This window comes from Artemia sp. Qi Xiang Cuo, chromosome 10 (genome assembly GCF_049724085.1).
Source record: "Artemia sp. Qi Xiang Cuo chromosome 10, ASM4972408v1, whole genome shotgun sequence".
Classification (NCBI taxonomy): domain Eukaryota; kingdom Metazoa; phylum Arthropoda; class Branchiopoda; order Anostraca; family Artemiidae; genus Artemia; species Artemia sp. Qi Xiang Cuo.
The window spans coordinates 3,101,262-3,117,733 of record NC_142803.1 but is presented as its reverse complement, the minus strand read 5'-3'; the positions used below and the strand labels follow the sequence as shown (position 1 = coordinate 3,117,733).

The 16,472-nt window shown below is 35.5% G+C and overlaps 2 protein-coding genes across 2 annotated transcripts in view; one reads left to right on the top strand and one right to left on the bottom strand.

The window, feature by feature from the left end:
* Positions 1-6,164, top strand: part of LOC148947364 (lactase/phlorizin hydrolase-like) — a 232,719-nt gene extending 226,555 nt beyond the window's left edge. The window contains exons 11-13 of the mRNA XM_089095777.1: positions 339-522; positions 4,877-5,022; positions 5,745-6,164. Coding sequence (XP_088951903.1) covers positions 339-522; positions 4,877-5,022; positions 5,745-6,164 — 750 coding nt within the window. The remainder of the gene's footprint in view (positions 1-338; positions 523-4,876; positions 5,023-5,744) is intronic.
* Positions 6,165-11,336: 5,172 nt separating this feature from the next.
* The window catches only part of LOC148947363 (uncharacterized), a 43,670-nt gene continuing 38,534 nt past the window's right edge, over positions 11,337-16,472 (bottom strand). Inside the window, exon 4 of the mRNA XM_089095776.1 lies at positions 11,337-11,472. Coding sequence (XP_088951902.1) covers positions 11,337-11,472 — 136 coding nt within the window. The remainder of the gene's footprint in view (positions 11,473-16,472) is intronic.

Here is a 16,472-nt window from a genome sequence, read left to right as displayed (position 1 = left end):
ATTAGTTTGATTGTTTAACGTCACTCATACAATTTTTTAGCAAGCAATATTATTCTTTATGTCGATGTTAAAAAGGCAAGACACATTGCTCCACCTATTTTACTCATTGCTGAGTTTACCAGCAACAACCTGCTGCCAGGTCAAGTCTGACGAGCTGCCAGTTGAAATTTTGAAGTAGTAAAAAGAACACAAAACACGATTGGTTCTTTTATTTGAAAGTTTAAACGAGTAAAACAAAACAAAAAAGTTTTGAGTCGTAACACTTTTTACAAGTTTCTTTTCTGTTTTGCTTTGCTATGATTATCAAAACTAACGCTTTAATTTTTTTTCAAATACAGGTGAAGTTTTGGATCACTTTGAACGAGCCGTATGTGGTGGCTCATTTGGGATATGGCATTGGAATATTTGCACCAGGCATTAGTGGATCAGGAACCTCAGAATACATTGCTGCTCACAATCTGCTTCGTTCCTATGCTAAAGCTTACCGGCTTTACGAGAGGGAGTTCAAAAACCAGCAAGGAGGTAATAGTAAAAAGGTTAAAAAAGGGTTAAATCAGTTGCGTATCTTAATCGGAGTTGAAACTTATCTTAATCGACTAAAGTAAAACAACGTTACGCATGCAAATACTCATATTGAGACCTCAGACCCTCCCCCCTTCCTGTGCAACGACATCCTGGCACTCTTTCCATAATAGCTGATGCAAGATTGTACGTCAGTGTACTCTTCAATTTATTTATAAGCATCATAAGTATCCCGGCCGTATCCAGGGAGTGAAGGGGGTAGGGGGTTTAACCCCCTCTCCGAAAGGTTTGCCCGAATCGTTAAAACACAACAAAACTGAATATAAATAAATTTTGATAAATTTTTTTAAGTCTTTTGTAAGGTCTCCCCCCCCCAAAAAAAAACTTGTACTCCCCCCCTTACCCCCAAATAAACGGACCTGTTTATTAAAGCTATTAACCCGAGGCTCAGGGTGTTAACTATTTATTAGTATTTAAATTATACGTTTGAATTCACTGATGACATGAATTTATAGCCTATGTTTAAATTCACCGATGACATAAATTTCATCGTAAACATGAACAATAAAAAAAGCTACTACTACTACTGCTATCAACTCAAAACAGTATCAAACACAATGAGGCAAACAAAGCTACACATGCTCCCTCTCCATCCCAATCTATTCAAAGTCTCCCTCTTTACACCCTCCCAGAAAGCTCCTAGGTCCTTGAAATCTTTCTTTATGACATCCTCTCCCCGCAACCGCAGATGACCTGCTTTCCGTTTGGCCCTAGATGTTTGGTCGAAAAGAACAATTTTCGGCAATATGTCATCCTTCATCCGCAGAACGTACCCTAGCCATCTCAACCTTTCTTTCATTATAGCCCTAGAAAGCATAATTGAACCAAACTTTTCGTGCAGCCTGCTGTTTGAAATGTGGTTAGCAGGCCGGGTACCAAAAACAAAGCATTAAATTTAAAGAAAGAAAAACGAGCAAAAATGTTGTTTTTATAGGCCAAATGACGATACTGAAAAAACAAAGCGAATATTTCGAGATGACAAACGCCTCTCTTCTTCAGCGCGAAACGAAACGATGTATCAATAAAAGCCAAAAATTAAAAGAATTGAAACCAACTACCTAACAACCATAAAAGCGAGTTATTCGCCAATATCCGCGATTTGCACAAAATCCAAAAAAAACATGAACTGCCATCGACGGATACTAGCGAGCAACTGATAAATGAAAATGATCAATTCATTCACATAGTATCCGTCGATGGCAGTTCATGTTTTTTTGGATTTTCTGCAAATCGCGGATATTAGCGAATAACTCGCTTTTATGGTTGTTAGGTAGTTGGTTTTAATTCTTTTAATTTTTGGCTTTCATTGATACATCGTTTCGTTTCGCGCTGAAGAAGAGAGGCGTTTGTCCTCTCGAAATATTCGCTTTGTTTTTTCAGTATCGTCATTTGGCCTATAAAAACCCCATTTTTGCTCGTTTTTCTTTCTTTAAGTGATGTCAGGCCAATGTGGTTTAAGAAAATATCAAAGCATTAAAAAAAATTATTTTTTAGTCACAGAGACCTATTTGTGCCTTTGTTAAAATGACATGCTTCAAAATCCAGTTTGTCATTAAATCCAATAATTACATTTAAACTTATTGATTCATTGAAAAAAAAATTTGTCTGACGAGGATTTTTTTCAAAGAATGTAAAAATTGGCCCCAAAGCCATATGAAAGCCCGCAACCGAAGTTTATTTACCTTAGGACCGTACCTATACCCCCTATAAAGGGAGTAATAAGGTACCAACCTAAACCTACGATGAAAATACTAATGAAAATACTGACAAAACACAACAAAGCGAATATTTCGAGGGGACAAACGCCTCTCTTTTTCAGCGTGAAACAAAAAAATATAATCAATGAGAGTGCCAAAGATGGTATATTTTATGCAAACAAGATTTTTGTCAGAACACATGTGAATGGGAAAAAACCAATGAAAAAAACAAAAAAACTAAAAAGATGAATAAAATTCAATAAAAGCCAAAAACTATAAGAATTAAAACCAAATACCTAACAAGAATAAAAGTGAGTAATTCACCAATATCCGTGATCTGCAAATAAATTCAAAATTTAATCGCCATTGACAGATACTAGCAAATAACTGAGAAATAAAAGAAAAACATTCATTCACCCAAACCAAAACAAAACAGCCTTGAGTGAGTTGGAGAGCTGTCATCTGATTCGGGATTTTAATAATTGCATTCCTCGCAGACACTCTTTGAGACTTAAGGGGTTGTTGACGTGTCTGATTAAGTGATTGGGAAACTAGTACAAGGTTTATATATGGGACTACTAAAGTATCGGCTTCTCTTTTGAGAAAACCGAAATACGATTAGAAAAAATCTGTTCCTCCTACCCCCCCCCCCCCCAAGCCATATGAAAACACAAGACGAGCAGAAAGTTAGCCTTGTAATAATTCGAATCTAAAACGATAAGAAATCCTTAGCAATGGATAAATAAAGTCCAAAGGTTAGGTTGACAGAAATGCCAACCAGATACTGACAAAAATGAATAAATAAATGCGTTATATTATAAATACATAAATACATATCTATATTTTTACATATTGCTGCTAATCTGACTACCTGGATATAGATACTGTCATTAGAGTTAGTCGAACATCCCCCAATCATTCTCTAAAAATTTTAACTTAATGCCCTTAGCCTTCCCAGTGACAACCAGGATGCAAATAGTGTCTTTTCATTTCGCTCCTTATTCCCATCAGTATCCCCATAAAATTTCGACTTAATATTATTGGTCGTTCCTGAGATAATGCAGATGCACTCTTTTGACAACCTGAATACAATTATTATCTTTTTATTTAAATAAACACCCCCTTCCTTCCCTGAAAGTTTCATCTTAATTCCCTTAGTAATACTAAGATACTGAAAACACGCCCTTTTAACAACTTGGTTAGAATAAATAACCTCGTCAAAGTTAAAGATAACAAACATGAATAAACTATAATCCTATATATGAATGATATAGATGAACGAATAAATCTTAAGACGAGAAAAAATAAAAATAAAGTCAAACTTAAAAGACCGAAATTACTATAAAAAAAGAGTAAAAAATATAAAATTAAAAATAAAGTCAAACTTAAAACACAGAAATTACTATAAAAAAGAGTAGGGCTACCATACTTCTGTCCCTAAGCCGTGTGAGGGATAGTGGGTCATTTGTGCATCATTAAAAACTAAACATATTTTAAGCATTTTTCTTTAATACACTAACATTAAAACATCAAAGGTTTCTAACAAAAAACCTTGAATCTCAAACTGCTTGGATATTCAGTAATTAATGTCATTATAAATTAAAAATTTAGTCTATTTTCATTAGCTCTTTGCAGACACCTTGGTCATTATGGTTATTTTATTTCTTATTTTTCATGGATGGTATGAAAAATTAAACCACACTGTCCAAAGTATACAAGGTTTTTAATGACACAATGGAAATTTTTGGGTTGGGAGAAGCAATAACCAAACTCATGTTTGTAGTAATTGATGTCGGTTTTAAGTTTTACTTTAGGATTCCTTTTAGTTCCCACTTCTTTTAGGTATATTTTTATTTATTTATTTTTTACCCACTAATGATAACAAGGTAAATAGCGGAGTAATATATAAATATATATATAAAAACACAAACTAAGAAAAAAAAATATATAAACTTAAGACACAAATAAATATACACACTAAAATAAAAAAAAAAAGACACAAACTACGAAAAAAATATACACTCAAGACCGTGAAAGGGCGGCAGTTGGTTCTTTTTTTTATATCTGACAGTTTTCTGCTCAACACGGCAACTTTCCTGAAAACGTCATTCAATCCGAATTTTCACGTTATCTTCCCCTTACGGTACCAAGGAAAAAGAAAAAGAAGGAATTTGCAAAAGCGAAAGTACTGGATACGCAAAGAAGAAATATATCTCTTTTTTAGCAGAGGGTAAACACCAGAAAGGTATAGAACTGAATGATTACAAAAAAATGAATATAATTTACATAAGGCTTTGCGATTATATTTTCCTCTATTTCCTGCAATCCTAATTATTCACTTAAATCAGTAGCCTACTTGTTATCTTTAAGTTTGATGGGATATTAATGCTAGTTTTTGTTTGTTCTGGGTTTCGATTCGTCACTTGTAGTGATTTCTGGTCGTTTTAATTTTGAATTATTATATGTCTTTATTTATGCTTTTATTTATTTATGCTGGAAATCTTATTTTTTTGCAAAATTTTTTTTCTTTTAATTAATATAAATAAAAATTAAGTTACAGTGTCTCCATTGTAGTTCACCGTGATTTTATTTTTCAGGAATCATTGGGATTACTTTGAACGCTGGCTGGCCGATCGCAGAAGACGACTCGCAACCAAACATAGATGCTGCTGAGCGGAATATACAGTTTGACCTGGGCTGGTTTGCTAACCCTATATTCAGTGAAAATGGAGACTATCCTGAGGTCAGAGTTAAACTCAGTCTATATATACAATTTTTTAGACCTTCCCAGACAGTTTAAATTAAGGGTGTCAAACTTTTTGAGCTGTTAGTCAGCCTTTGATTGAACCGATTTATCATGGGCTGTGGTAAATAATTACAGGTTCAAAAACATTAAAATAAAAAACTGCTTTCGCTTGCTAGCCTATTTTAGATCTGTTCATACATTAAACTACTGCTACTCCTTTAACTACTAATAACAATTCACTGCAGCACAAAATCACCTGAGACCAACACAGCTACACCCACTACTCCTCCATCACAACCTATTTACAACCTTTCTCCTTACGCCCTCCCAAAAAAATCCGCTTTCCATTAAATCCTTCCTTAAGACCTCCTTCCTCCCCATTCGAGGACTACCTACTTTTCGTTTGGCCTAAAAGGACACTGTTTAGCAATCTGTCATCCTTCATTCACAGAATTTTTCTATCAATCTTAAACTTGGTTTCATTCTAGCCCTAGAAAGCGATGTAGAGTCACATTTTTCGTACATCTTAATGTTTGAAATACGGTTAGTCAGACGGTTACCAAAAGAATCCGTAGACAATTTCTTTCTATTTTAATCCTGGTATTATTTCTCTTGTATACAGCACTGATCGTTTCAGTAAGGGTTTTCTCCAAGCCACACAGCAGCTCTTCAGGTGGCAGATAAGGAACGCCTTACTGACATGTAGGGTACCTCCACAGGAAGCGAAGACAAAGGGGGGCTCCTTGTCCCTTGAGTACATAGTAGAAACGAGGATACCCTCGCCTGAGGTTGTCAATACAGGCAGAGGAGGAAGAAAGTTCCTTGAATTTACACTTAGCAGGGCTCACTGGCGTGCGGACACGTCCAGTGAGTTGCAAACCTTCTCCCAGCAATGGGTGAAGTTTCGTGCTGACGCAGAACACAATCGTAGGAGAATACTCTTTAGGAAGACAACAGCGGCAGGGCGGAAGATTCAGATCCATGAACAGCGGCCGCTGCAAAGGGCTGTCTTGACTCTGTCGGGGTACCTGCAAGACTGGGGCCATATTGGTCAACTCCATTCCTACTTAAGGAGTGGCGCCCCTCGACAAAATTATAGCCTTGTAAACGACACAGCATTCGTACGGGATTCTGATTAATAGATAATTTTTCAGGGGCTTGGTCTGTTTTGGTGGGTGTTTTCGGGCGGAAAAAACTCTTCTTAGTTCTACTTTTGGCTGCCTCTCCGTAGTAACATAATATTTGTAGGCATGAGCAGACAGTGAGTCGGTGGTAATAGGGTTAAGATTGTCTGTGCGGGGTTACGACTCTTGCTGATAGATGAGCATCGCCAAGTGCTGAAAACTATTTTGTGACCAAGATGGGCCTAGGATTGCCCAAGCCTCCATTCAATTGAAATTCCTATGAACTTCTTACTGTCCGATTCTAGGCGGGCTTAAGCGTTTCTGGGTAGACCTGAGAAAATATGCTGGTTCTGGGACCATTTTTTTCCTGAGGCCAAAATATTTTCAATGATTAAAAATATAAAATTGCAAATTGGAAAGTTACCACATTAAAAATAAATAGGGTATCGACACTTTGACTGACGAATTCAGACGCTTTGAACTGGACTTATTAGGAGTTTCAGAAACTCATATTCCAGGGATAATAGACATGAAATTAGGCGATAATAGGTGATATAGAACTTATTCACTCAGTCACCAAGGATGGGGCACATAGACATGTAGTAGGGATCATGATAAATGAGAAAGCTGCTAAATCCTGTTTATGTTGGGAAGGTTTTAATAATAAAAGGTTAATTACTCAATTTATGACTAAAAAGTGTGGAGTATCAGTCATAGTATATGCTTCGGTAGAGCCGACTGACGGAGATAATAGTGACTCAAATGAATTTTACTTACAGTTACAGGAACAATTAGACAAGGCCCTGGGTAGAAATATGGTGTTTTTATTAAGAGAATTTAACGCCGAGGTAGGTAGACATAGGGATAGATGGTATCGGAGCCTTGATAAAATTTGGAACAGAAAAATAAAACAGTAATAGCTAAAGACTGCTGCAATATTGTAGGTTTAACAATCTAGTTATAGCCAATACAGGGTTTGGTCAGAAAATGGCTATTAGGTTAACATTGTATTCACATGACGGTAGGACAGCTAACCTTATTTATTATGTAATTATAAACACAAGACTGGCAGGATCAGTACAAGATACTAGGGTATATAGGAGTGCTGTTATTGATGTCAAAAATAAAAATAACCATCTTGTAGTGTCAAGGGTTAATTTAAAGCAGAAATTTTGGAAGGGTAACTGTCTTCTGGGAAACAGTGACGCTGGTAGACTCCAGAATAAAATTTTTAGAAAAAATTACCAGGAATATTACATTACTAAATTGGAGAGTTAAAAACTTGAGAACGTAAAAGTTGAATGGAATAATTTTAGGAAAATAGTTTGTGAAGTTGCTGATGATATCTTAGGGAACAAAGTTAGGAACGCAGATAAGAATATCTGCTATAATATTGACGAGGATCTGGAAGATGCAGCTAGACGGCACAATATTAAAATATTGTACTGGCATTTTAATAAATCAAGAGAGAGTAGTCTATCTGAACTTTTCCCAGTTAAAGATAGGGAGGGGACGGGACCACAATTAGTGATAAGGAAAGAATTAAAGAGAGATGGGCAAGATAATTTGAGAATGTGCTAAACCAGGATAGAGTTACATGAAAAGATATAAAGAAAAATGAAAAAGTTTACGACACCTCGGATGTGAAGAAAATTTATTTTGTGAGAGAGAGTTAGTGACAGTACTAAACGGATTAGAAAATAATAAATCCCCAGGTGCTGATGGAGTAGTAAATGAGTTTCTGAAATACGGTGGCTATGACGTAACAAATAAGTTACTGAATATCATGAATATGATTTTTGAAAAAGGGGAAGTGCCTAGCGATTTTAGGACAACCCTAATTATACCCTTGTCTTGGAAAGGTGATAAGAGTGAGTGGGGTAACTATAGAGGAATTAGCCTAGTTTCTGTTGATAACAAATTACTTAGTATGATGATACTTTTTAGACTTAAAGATGCTGTAGACAAGAGAGAAGAACAGTGCTGTTTTAGAAAGGGTATAGGATGTGTCCACCAAATTTTCTCTCTTAGATTAGCAATTGAGAAGTGCTTGAGTCATCAAACATGTTTAGTCCTCAGTTTTATAAACTATGAGAAGGCGTTCGATTCCACTGATAGAAGAACTCTAGTGAAGGTCTTATCCTTGTGTGGTATACCAGACAAATATATTTAAAGTTTTTAGTGCTATATACGAGAATAACACTGCTGGAGTTAAGGTTGGAAATAAGGTTAGTAGCTGTTTTTTGTATTAAATCAGGAGTTAAACAGGGTTGTGCTCTGTTACCCTTTAAATGGATCCTTTTGACGGATTTTTTCTTAATGACTACTAGAAAGGCAATTGCAGAACACAGAATAATTAGGGCAGAAGAACTTTCCTGGGCTTATTCTAAACCGATGTAAGCATCTTGGATGAATCTTTTAGCAAAATTACAGAACTATTAGAGGTTTTGCGAGTTCAGGGTATTTGAATAGGTTTGAAAATCACGTTAAAAATAACAAGTCTCTAAGGCTAGCAAGAAATGAAGATGAAATGGTGACGTTGGGTAACGGAAAGATTGATCAGATGAAGAGCTATCTCTTACCTTGGTAGTATTATTAGCAAAGACGGTGGGTGCCGTAAAAATTTTAAAAGTAAAATAGCCCAGGCTGAAGTTTTTTTAACAGTTGAAAAAAGTTTGGAAGAATAAAAATATAAGTATGTGAACCTAGATTAGAATAATGGAAGCTATATTGATGACAGGGGTCAAATATGGTCCTGAAGCATGGGTGCTCCAAAAACGGAGGAAGATTTGCTAGATGTTTCCCAGAGAATTTGCCTACGGATCGTTTTAGGTACCTGACTGATTGACCGTACGTAAACCAGTAGGCTGTACGAACAGTGTGGTTCAATCTTGCGTTCTAGGGCTATAATGAGAAAAAGATTGACATGGTTAGGGACGTTCTGCGGACAAAGGACGACAGTTTTCCGAAGATTTTCTTTTTGACAGATCGTCTTGGGCTAAACGGAAAGCAGGTAGTCCACGGTTGGGGTGGGAGATGTAAAAAATTAGATTTAAAGTAATGGTAAATTTCTGGGAGTTTATAAAGAGGGAGGCTTTGAATAGTCTGGGATTGATGCGTAGCTTGCGTAGCTGTGGTGGCCTCAAGCGGCTTGATGCTACGGAGAGTTTGATATCAGGTGACTTGATGCTGCCTATCAAGCTCAGTTACGTCATAGGGAACTTTCTTCTCATACCTCTTTCATCTAAATTCCATGTTTTATGGACGGTTCTTAGTAGATACCAGGTTCAGTTTAGTCATAGTAGGTAAGAAATATTCACCCCAAACCCCTTTCCTCGAAAACTATCATACAGGTCCATTTGCTGCCAATGATCTGGGGAATGGGTCAGTTTATTGAAATTTTAACTTTTTGACTAATGTGATAAGTCGATAGGAATCAACTGCCTTTTTTAAGACACCATAACCCCATTGGCCCTTGGTCCTTTTAAAGTTTTCCGACTAGTTAAAAAAACTTATTTTATTCACAAAAAGTAAAAGATCTAAAATTGTTTTTTAAAGAACACCATGGTGATTAGTAATGGTTTGAAATCTTTGATGAAACATTGAACTCTAGCCTTTAAGGCTGTGATCACTGATTACAGCCCCAAAGGCTATAGAGTTCAACCTTCCCTCAAAGCTTTCAAACCATGAGTACGTGGTGTCTCATTGATTAATCACGTCATTCATGATTATTCAAAGTAGTAAAGGCAAACACACAGGAGTTTGACCCCAAACAAATAGCAACAAAAATGATTTTTACACCATGTTGTAGAGAAAAAAAAGTTGAACAACATATCCAAAGTTGCACATTCTAGGTCGACACAAAACTAGTTTTTTCTTTCTTTTCGTGTCAATTTTTTCAGTTTCAAAAAAATGAACTGTCGGTAAATGTTCATTTTTCTGTATGTGAAGTATCATCCCGATGTAAAATCAAGAGCTGAGCCTGAAAATGAAAGCAAATTTGATGTATAATGTCTCAGAAAATAGTTTCATAGTCATCAATGTGTGATTTTACCTTTCTCGTCGTTGTGACATCTTTTTCAACTAACAGAAGGTAACTATTTTGACATAAAATGACGAGCTGAGCTCAAAAATAAAATTAACCAGATGTAATGTCTACTAGAAAACCCATTTCATATTCATCAATATGCAGTTTTTTATTTTTTTTTTTTGACATTTTCCTTGCAGCACTTTTTGTCCACCAATTCGTCGATTGTTGGTAAATACAAATTGCAACAGGAATGATTTTTGCAGCATGTTGTAGAGGTAAAAAAGCTGAACAACATATCCAAACTTGCACATTCTACGTCGACGCAAAACTTTTTTTTTGCGTATCCTGTCAGTTTTCTCTCTTTCCCAACAAAAAAAAAATTAAGTTGCGGTAATAGTTCGTTTTTCTTGACCTGAATTATTATTCCGATGACAAGATCCGTGGAGAGCTCAGCCCAAAATCTATCAGAACCTCTGATCACATGCATCCCATTCTGGAAGGCTTGATAAATGGCAGGATGGGTGTCTTGGAGCTTGACCGTTCACTGGATGTAAAGCTGGCAGTAGTTTTGTGTAATTGTTGTGCCCAGATGCCGCCAGTAGCATGTCAGAAGTGGGTTTTAAGTGGAGATCCCATGACCCAGATCGTTCGGCTCTTAAGAAATTTCGCAGTATGGATACCATATCGGAGTATTACAAGTTTGAACAGCCTAACGTTAAGGGTCATCTATTAGCACAAGATGCTTTTCAATGCGTGGTTATTTTATCATTAGATGTCTCTGTGAAAAGGAAAAAGATAAAACAGTTCTTTGATTTGAATTTCCAAGAGTTTTACTACTAACGGTTAGATACATTAGTTTATCTTTTCAGAAAGTAGATCTTTGGTTGAAATGATGACACAGACAAAAATGATCTCTTACCTTTAAAAATCAAGTCAATGGGAAAGAAGAAAATTCGACGTGAATTTTTTTTAGCTTGTTATGTGGCCGATACATTGAATAACTTTTTGTATCTATAGATGGCAAGATATCAAACACAGGTTATCAAACGTGACTTAATAAATGATCACTCTGGGGAAGTTTCAATTGTGGTTTTTTAGCCTACGGCTTTATCCGGGAAATCACTTGGACAAAGCGTGGGATGAAATGTTGATATTATTTATTGCATACGATGGTCATGAAATTGGTGTAACTGCCTTCTGTGAGTTAACTGGTCTTCTAAACGAGCCAGCCATAATTCATTAGACCATTTATTTTTTTTTAGCAGCAATGGACAAATTGGTGGACAATAAGTGCTGAAAGAAACATTTCAAATGAAAATAAAAAAGTGCATATTGATGATTATGAAACGGGTTTTCTAGTAGACATTACATTATGTTAATTTGATTCTTGGGCTCAGCTCATCATTTTATGTCAGAATAGCTTCCTTCAGATAGTATGGTGCAAAAGCAGTCACAACGATGAGAAGGGAAAAATCACATATTGATGATTATGAAATTTTTTTCTGGTAGATTGTACATCAAATGTGCTTTCATAATCAGGCTCAGCTCTTCATTTTACATCAGGACGGTACTTCATATACAGAAAAAAGAAAATGTACCGATATTTCATTTTTTTAGAAAAACTAAAAAGATTTACACGAAAAGAGAAACAAAGCTAGTTTTGCGTTGACCTAGAATGTAAAACTTTGAATATGTTGTTAAGCTTGTTTTTTCTCTACAATATGGTATAAAAATCATTTCTGTGGCAATTTGTTTAGGGTCGACCCATATTTTTGGCTAGTTTGCCTGCACTAAAAGATGATTCTGGGCATTTTCATTAAATAGCATATGATAATTAGGGGCTTCAATGATTTAATGTTTAGAATTGAATTTCACAGAGATCGGAGTTTGGCCGTCCAACGCCAAAAGACGTTAAATAAGTAGTTTTACAGAAAATTCTTGAAAAGAGTTCTGGGGCTTGTCTATTCATAAATGTATTGTTTTGAATACGTTGTAAATTAGAGTAATGCATCTGGGTGTTATGAGAGCCAATAGGCTTTTTTACAATATAGATGTATACAAATTGAAAATATTTAAGTACACTGACTAAAAAAATGTTGAAGCTCACAACTTGTTGAATCCATAGGCTTGCGAGAGGCAAAAGGAGGATCAAAAGTAAAGCCCAGACACCTCTTGTCTTTCAACTCCTTATCCACCTACCCTCCACCACTCTATTTCAACCATATAGAAATGTGTTAAAACTGTCGGTTCATTTGGGAATTTTCCGAAGAACAATTAAAATAATGAAGTATAGATCGTTGAAAAGCACTAGGTGTGCGGTATGACTCTTAAGCCAAATACAACAAGTATATTTCAGAATTGGTGCTCAACCTAAAAAAAATACTTATATCCAATGATATCTGAGCAAGTTGAATGCACATTTGAGGCCAATTTTGCATCATAATTGTCCAAAATACCAGATACATTAAGTACGAGTCTCAAAAATGACTGAAACGCCACACCTTATCCAATAAGAGCCAAACGGGCGTATTGAAAGGAGTTTGCGGTCAAAGTGGAGACCAAGGAGCCGCAACATCCTTACTGATTACCCATTCCACCTTCACAAATACATAATTAACTTTTTTAAAGTTTATAAGGCTTTAGTCATTTCAATTCATGCCCATCGAGTTTGTATTTTAGGATTAAATAAAAAAAACAAGTTTTTTAAACTGAAAGTAAGGAGCGACATTAAAACTTAAAACGAACAGAAATTATTCCGTATATGAAAGGGGCTGTCCCCTCCTCAACGCCTCACTATTTACGCTACAGTTTGACTTTCTCACAACTCTATTTTTCAAACAATAAAAAACTTTAGCGTAAAGAGCAAGGCGTTGTGGAGGCGACAGCCCCTTTCATATAAGGACTAAGGTTTTCATTGTTTAAAAAAAATAAGAGTTGTGAGAAAGTCAAACTTTAGCGTAAACAGCGAAGCGTTGAGGAGGGGACAGCCCCTTTCATATACGGAATAATTTCTGTTCGCTTTAAGTTTCAATGTCGGTCCTTACTTTCAGTTTAAAAAACTTGTTTTTTTATTTAATTTCTGATCGTTTTTTAGTTAATGCAGCTTTTATTTTGGCTCACCGTCATTGAATAAGTTAACAAAATTTGGATAAAAATTTTACTCTTCTTTTGCTAAATGGCTGTCTCTAAATTTGGTTCTGACGTAATTTACAAATTAACCTACGTAACGAACTTCTATATTCGTATATTGTTCTTCTGGCAAAAAATACGTTGCAGATATAGTTGCAGATTTTTGCAGATATGAGCTTGAAACATATGTAATAGGGTTTTCTCATACGCTGAATCTGACGGTGGGATTTTCATTAAAATTCTTTCACTTGTAGGGGATGTTTCCTCCCTCTTTAAAAAATCAGGTAAATTTTCTCAGGTTCGTAGCCTTTGATGAGTAATACTAAACTTAATAAAATTTATATATTTAGAATCAGCATTATAAACCCATTCCTTTGATACATTTATTGACATCAAAATTCCGTTTTTAAAAGTTTCGATTACTATTGAGCCGTATCGCTTTTTTTTTATTAGGTATATCTTATTACATATATGAGAGGGTTCTCCCCTTAGTCAATACCACGCTCTTTACGTTAAAAGTTAAAAAAATTTTAATTCACAAACCCCTGAATCACAAAGGCCGTTTAATTAGAATAGATAGCTCTCTTGAAAGCACTAAAAAAACTGTAGCGTAAAGAGCGAGTTATTGACTTGGGGGAGAACCCCCTCATATGCGTAATAATTTCTGTTCGTTTTAAGTTCTAATGTTGCTTCTTACTTTTAGTTGGAAAAATTTGTTTTTTTTTAATTTAATTTCAGATTGTTTTTTAAATAATGCTTGGAAATCCGGCTCACCCTTCATAGAAATGTCCCTTACCCCAAAGAAAAATCCTCCACGGAAAGATTCTCCCGAGTAACCCCTCCTCCAGCCCCCCACCCCCCCACCACTAGAAAAAAATTCTTCCTGAAAATGTCTGTATACTTCCCAATAACCAATACAATATGTAAGCAAAGGGCAAAGTTCATAACTTGCAGCCCTTTCCCTGGGAACTGTGGGGGATTAAGTCATCCTAAAGGACATATTTATTAGATTTTCGACTATCTTGAATAAAATGGCTATCTCAAAATTTTAATTGTGTGACTTTGAGAAAAAATGAGCGTGGGAGGGGGCCTAGTTGCCCTCGTTTAAAAAAAAAAAAACTTTAGCGTAAATAGCGAGGCGTTGAGGAGGGGACACCCCCTTTCATATACGGAATAATTTCTGTTTGTTTTATAAAAACAGCAATCATGAAAAATATATACGCTATCATGTGTATTTGGATACTACATGATACTACATGGGTATGCCACAACTATAAAACTATTAGTTTTAATGTGGACACGGACTTTGCCAAATTATGGCGGTAAGTGCCTTTTGACATAGAAGGCAATAAAACTGAAGAATATTTACAAAAACAAGGAATTACAATTATGCAAACACAAAAAGCAACAAGTTCCTAATGTTTTAAAGAGGAAACAAATAGAAAAATATTCATATATTTTTAATACGTATATTAGGGGGTTCACCCCCTAGTCAATACCTTGCTCTCTAAGCTAAAGTTCGAATTTTGTTCCAATTCTTTAAAAATGACCCCTTAATCACAAAGGCCGAATAACTAATACAAAATTTGCAGATTTATTTTACTTTTATTTTTTTAAATTGCTTTTTTAACCGTTGTTCAATTTTATTTACAGACGTTTTAATTTGCCCTACACTCATTCAAACTTCAATGTAAAGTGCGCTTCGAGAGTCGATGTTAATGGATTTTCAATACTTATATCAGAAGGCTTGTCTTTTGGTCAAGTCCACTCACTTTAAGCTACAGATCAAAATTCTTTCAAATTCTTTATAAATGACCCATCATAACTAATGCCGTTACTTAGAATAAATAGCTCTTATGAAAGTACTGAAAAATCTTTGGCTTAAAGAGCGAGGTATTGACTAGGGAGTTAACCCAATCATACACGTAATATTTTGTGTTTTTTTTAAGTTTTGATGTTACTCCTTATTTTCAGTTGGAAAACTTGTTTTTTTTATAATTAATTTCTGATCTTTTTTTAAATAATGCTGGGAAATCCGGCGCCCCCTTCATAGAAATGTCCCCTCCCCTAGGAAAACTTCCTTCAGGAAAAGATCCTCCCATATAACCCCCGACCCACCCCCACCACCCCCTACCACAAAAAAGTCCCCCTGAAAACGTCTGTATACTTCCCAATAACCAATACCATATGTTAACATTGGGTAAAGTTCATAACTTTCAGCCCTCCCCTTGGGAGCTTCGAGGGATTAAGTCATCCTAAAAGACATATTTATTGTATTTTCGACCATGCTGAACAAAATAGCTATCTCAAAATTTTGATCGGGTGACTTCGGGAGAAAAATGAGAGTGGGAGGGGGCCGAGTTGCCCTCCACTGTTTTTGTCACTTAAAAGGGCACTATAACTTTTAATTTCCATTCCAATGAACCCTCTCACGATATTCTAGAACGACTGGGTCGATACAATCCCCCCTGGGAAAAAGAAAAAAAACAAACAAAAAAACAAATAAACACGCATCTGTGATCTTTCTTCCGGAAAAAAATGTAAAATTCCACATTTTCGTAGATAGGAGCTTGAAACCTCTACAGTAGGGTTCTCTGATGCTCTGAATATGATGGTGTGATTTTCATTAAGGTTTTATAATTTTTAGAGGGTCTTTCCCCCTTTTCGCGAAAATCAACCAAATTTTCTCAGGCGCTTAACTTTTGATAGGTAGGATTAAACTTGATGAAACTTATATATTTGAAATCAAAATTAAAATCTGATTCTTTTGATGTATCTATTGGTAGCAAATTCCGTTTTTTAGAGTTTCGGTTACCATTGAGCCGGGTCGCTCCTTACTTACACAGTTCGTTACCACGAACTGTTTGATAAGATTATCTAGAACTTTGAAATTGGGAGTAAAATTTTATTTCTTGTGAGTTTCTACAGATTGTTCGTTAGCCCAAGATTTCCAGGGTTTTCCAAGACTGCACTTGGTATCAAATAATTTTAAGCTCATTTTTGTGAATTTTCCATACAGGTTTCTCTTTGTTAAATTTGCTACCTGATACTTCAAAAACTAAATGATCCCTAAAGTATGCATCAAACAAACTTTAAGTAACTTAAAGTAATTCTACTTAGTTAATATATGAAGTTGTAAAATAAATCTATGTATTAACGGTTTA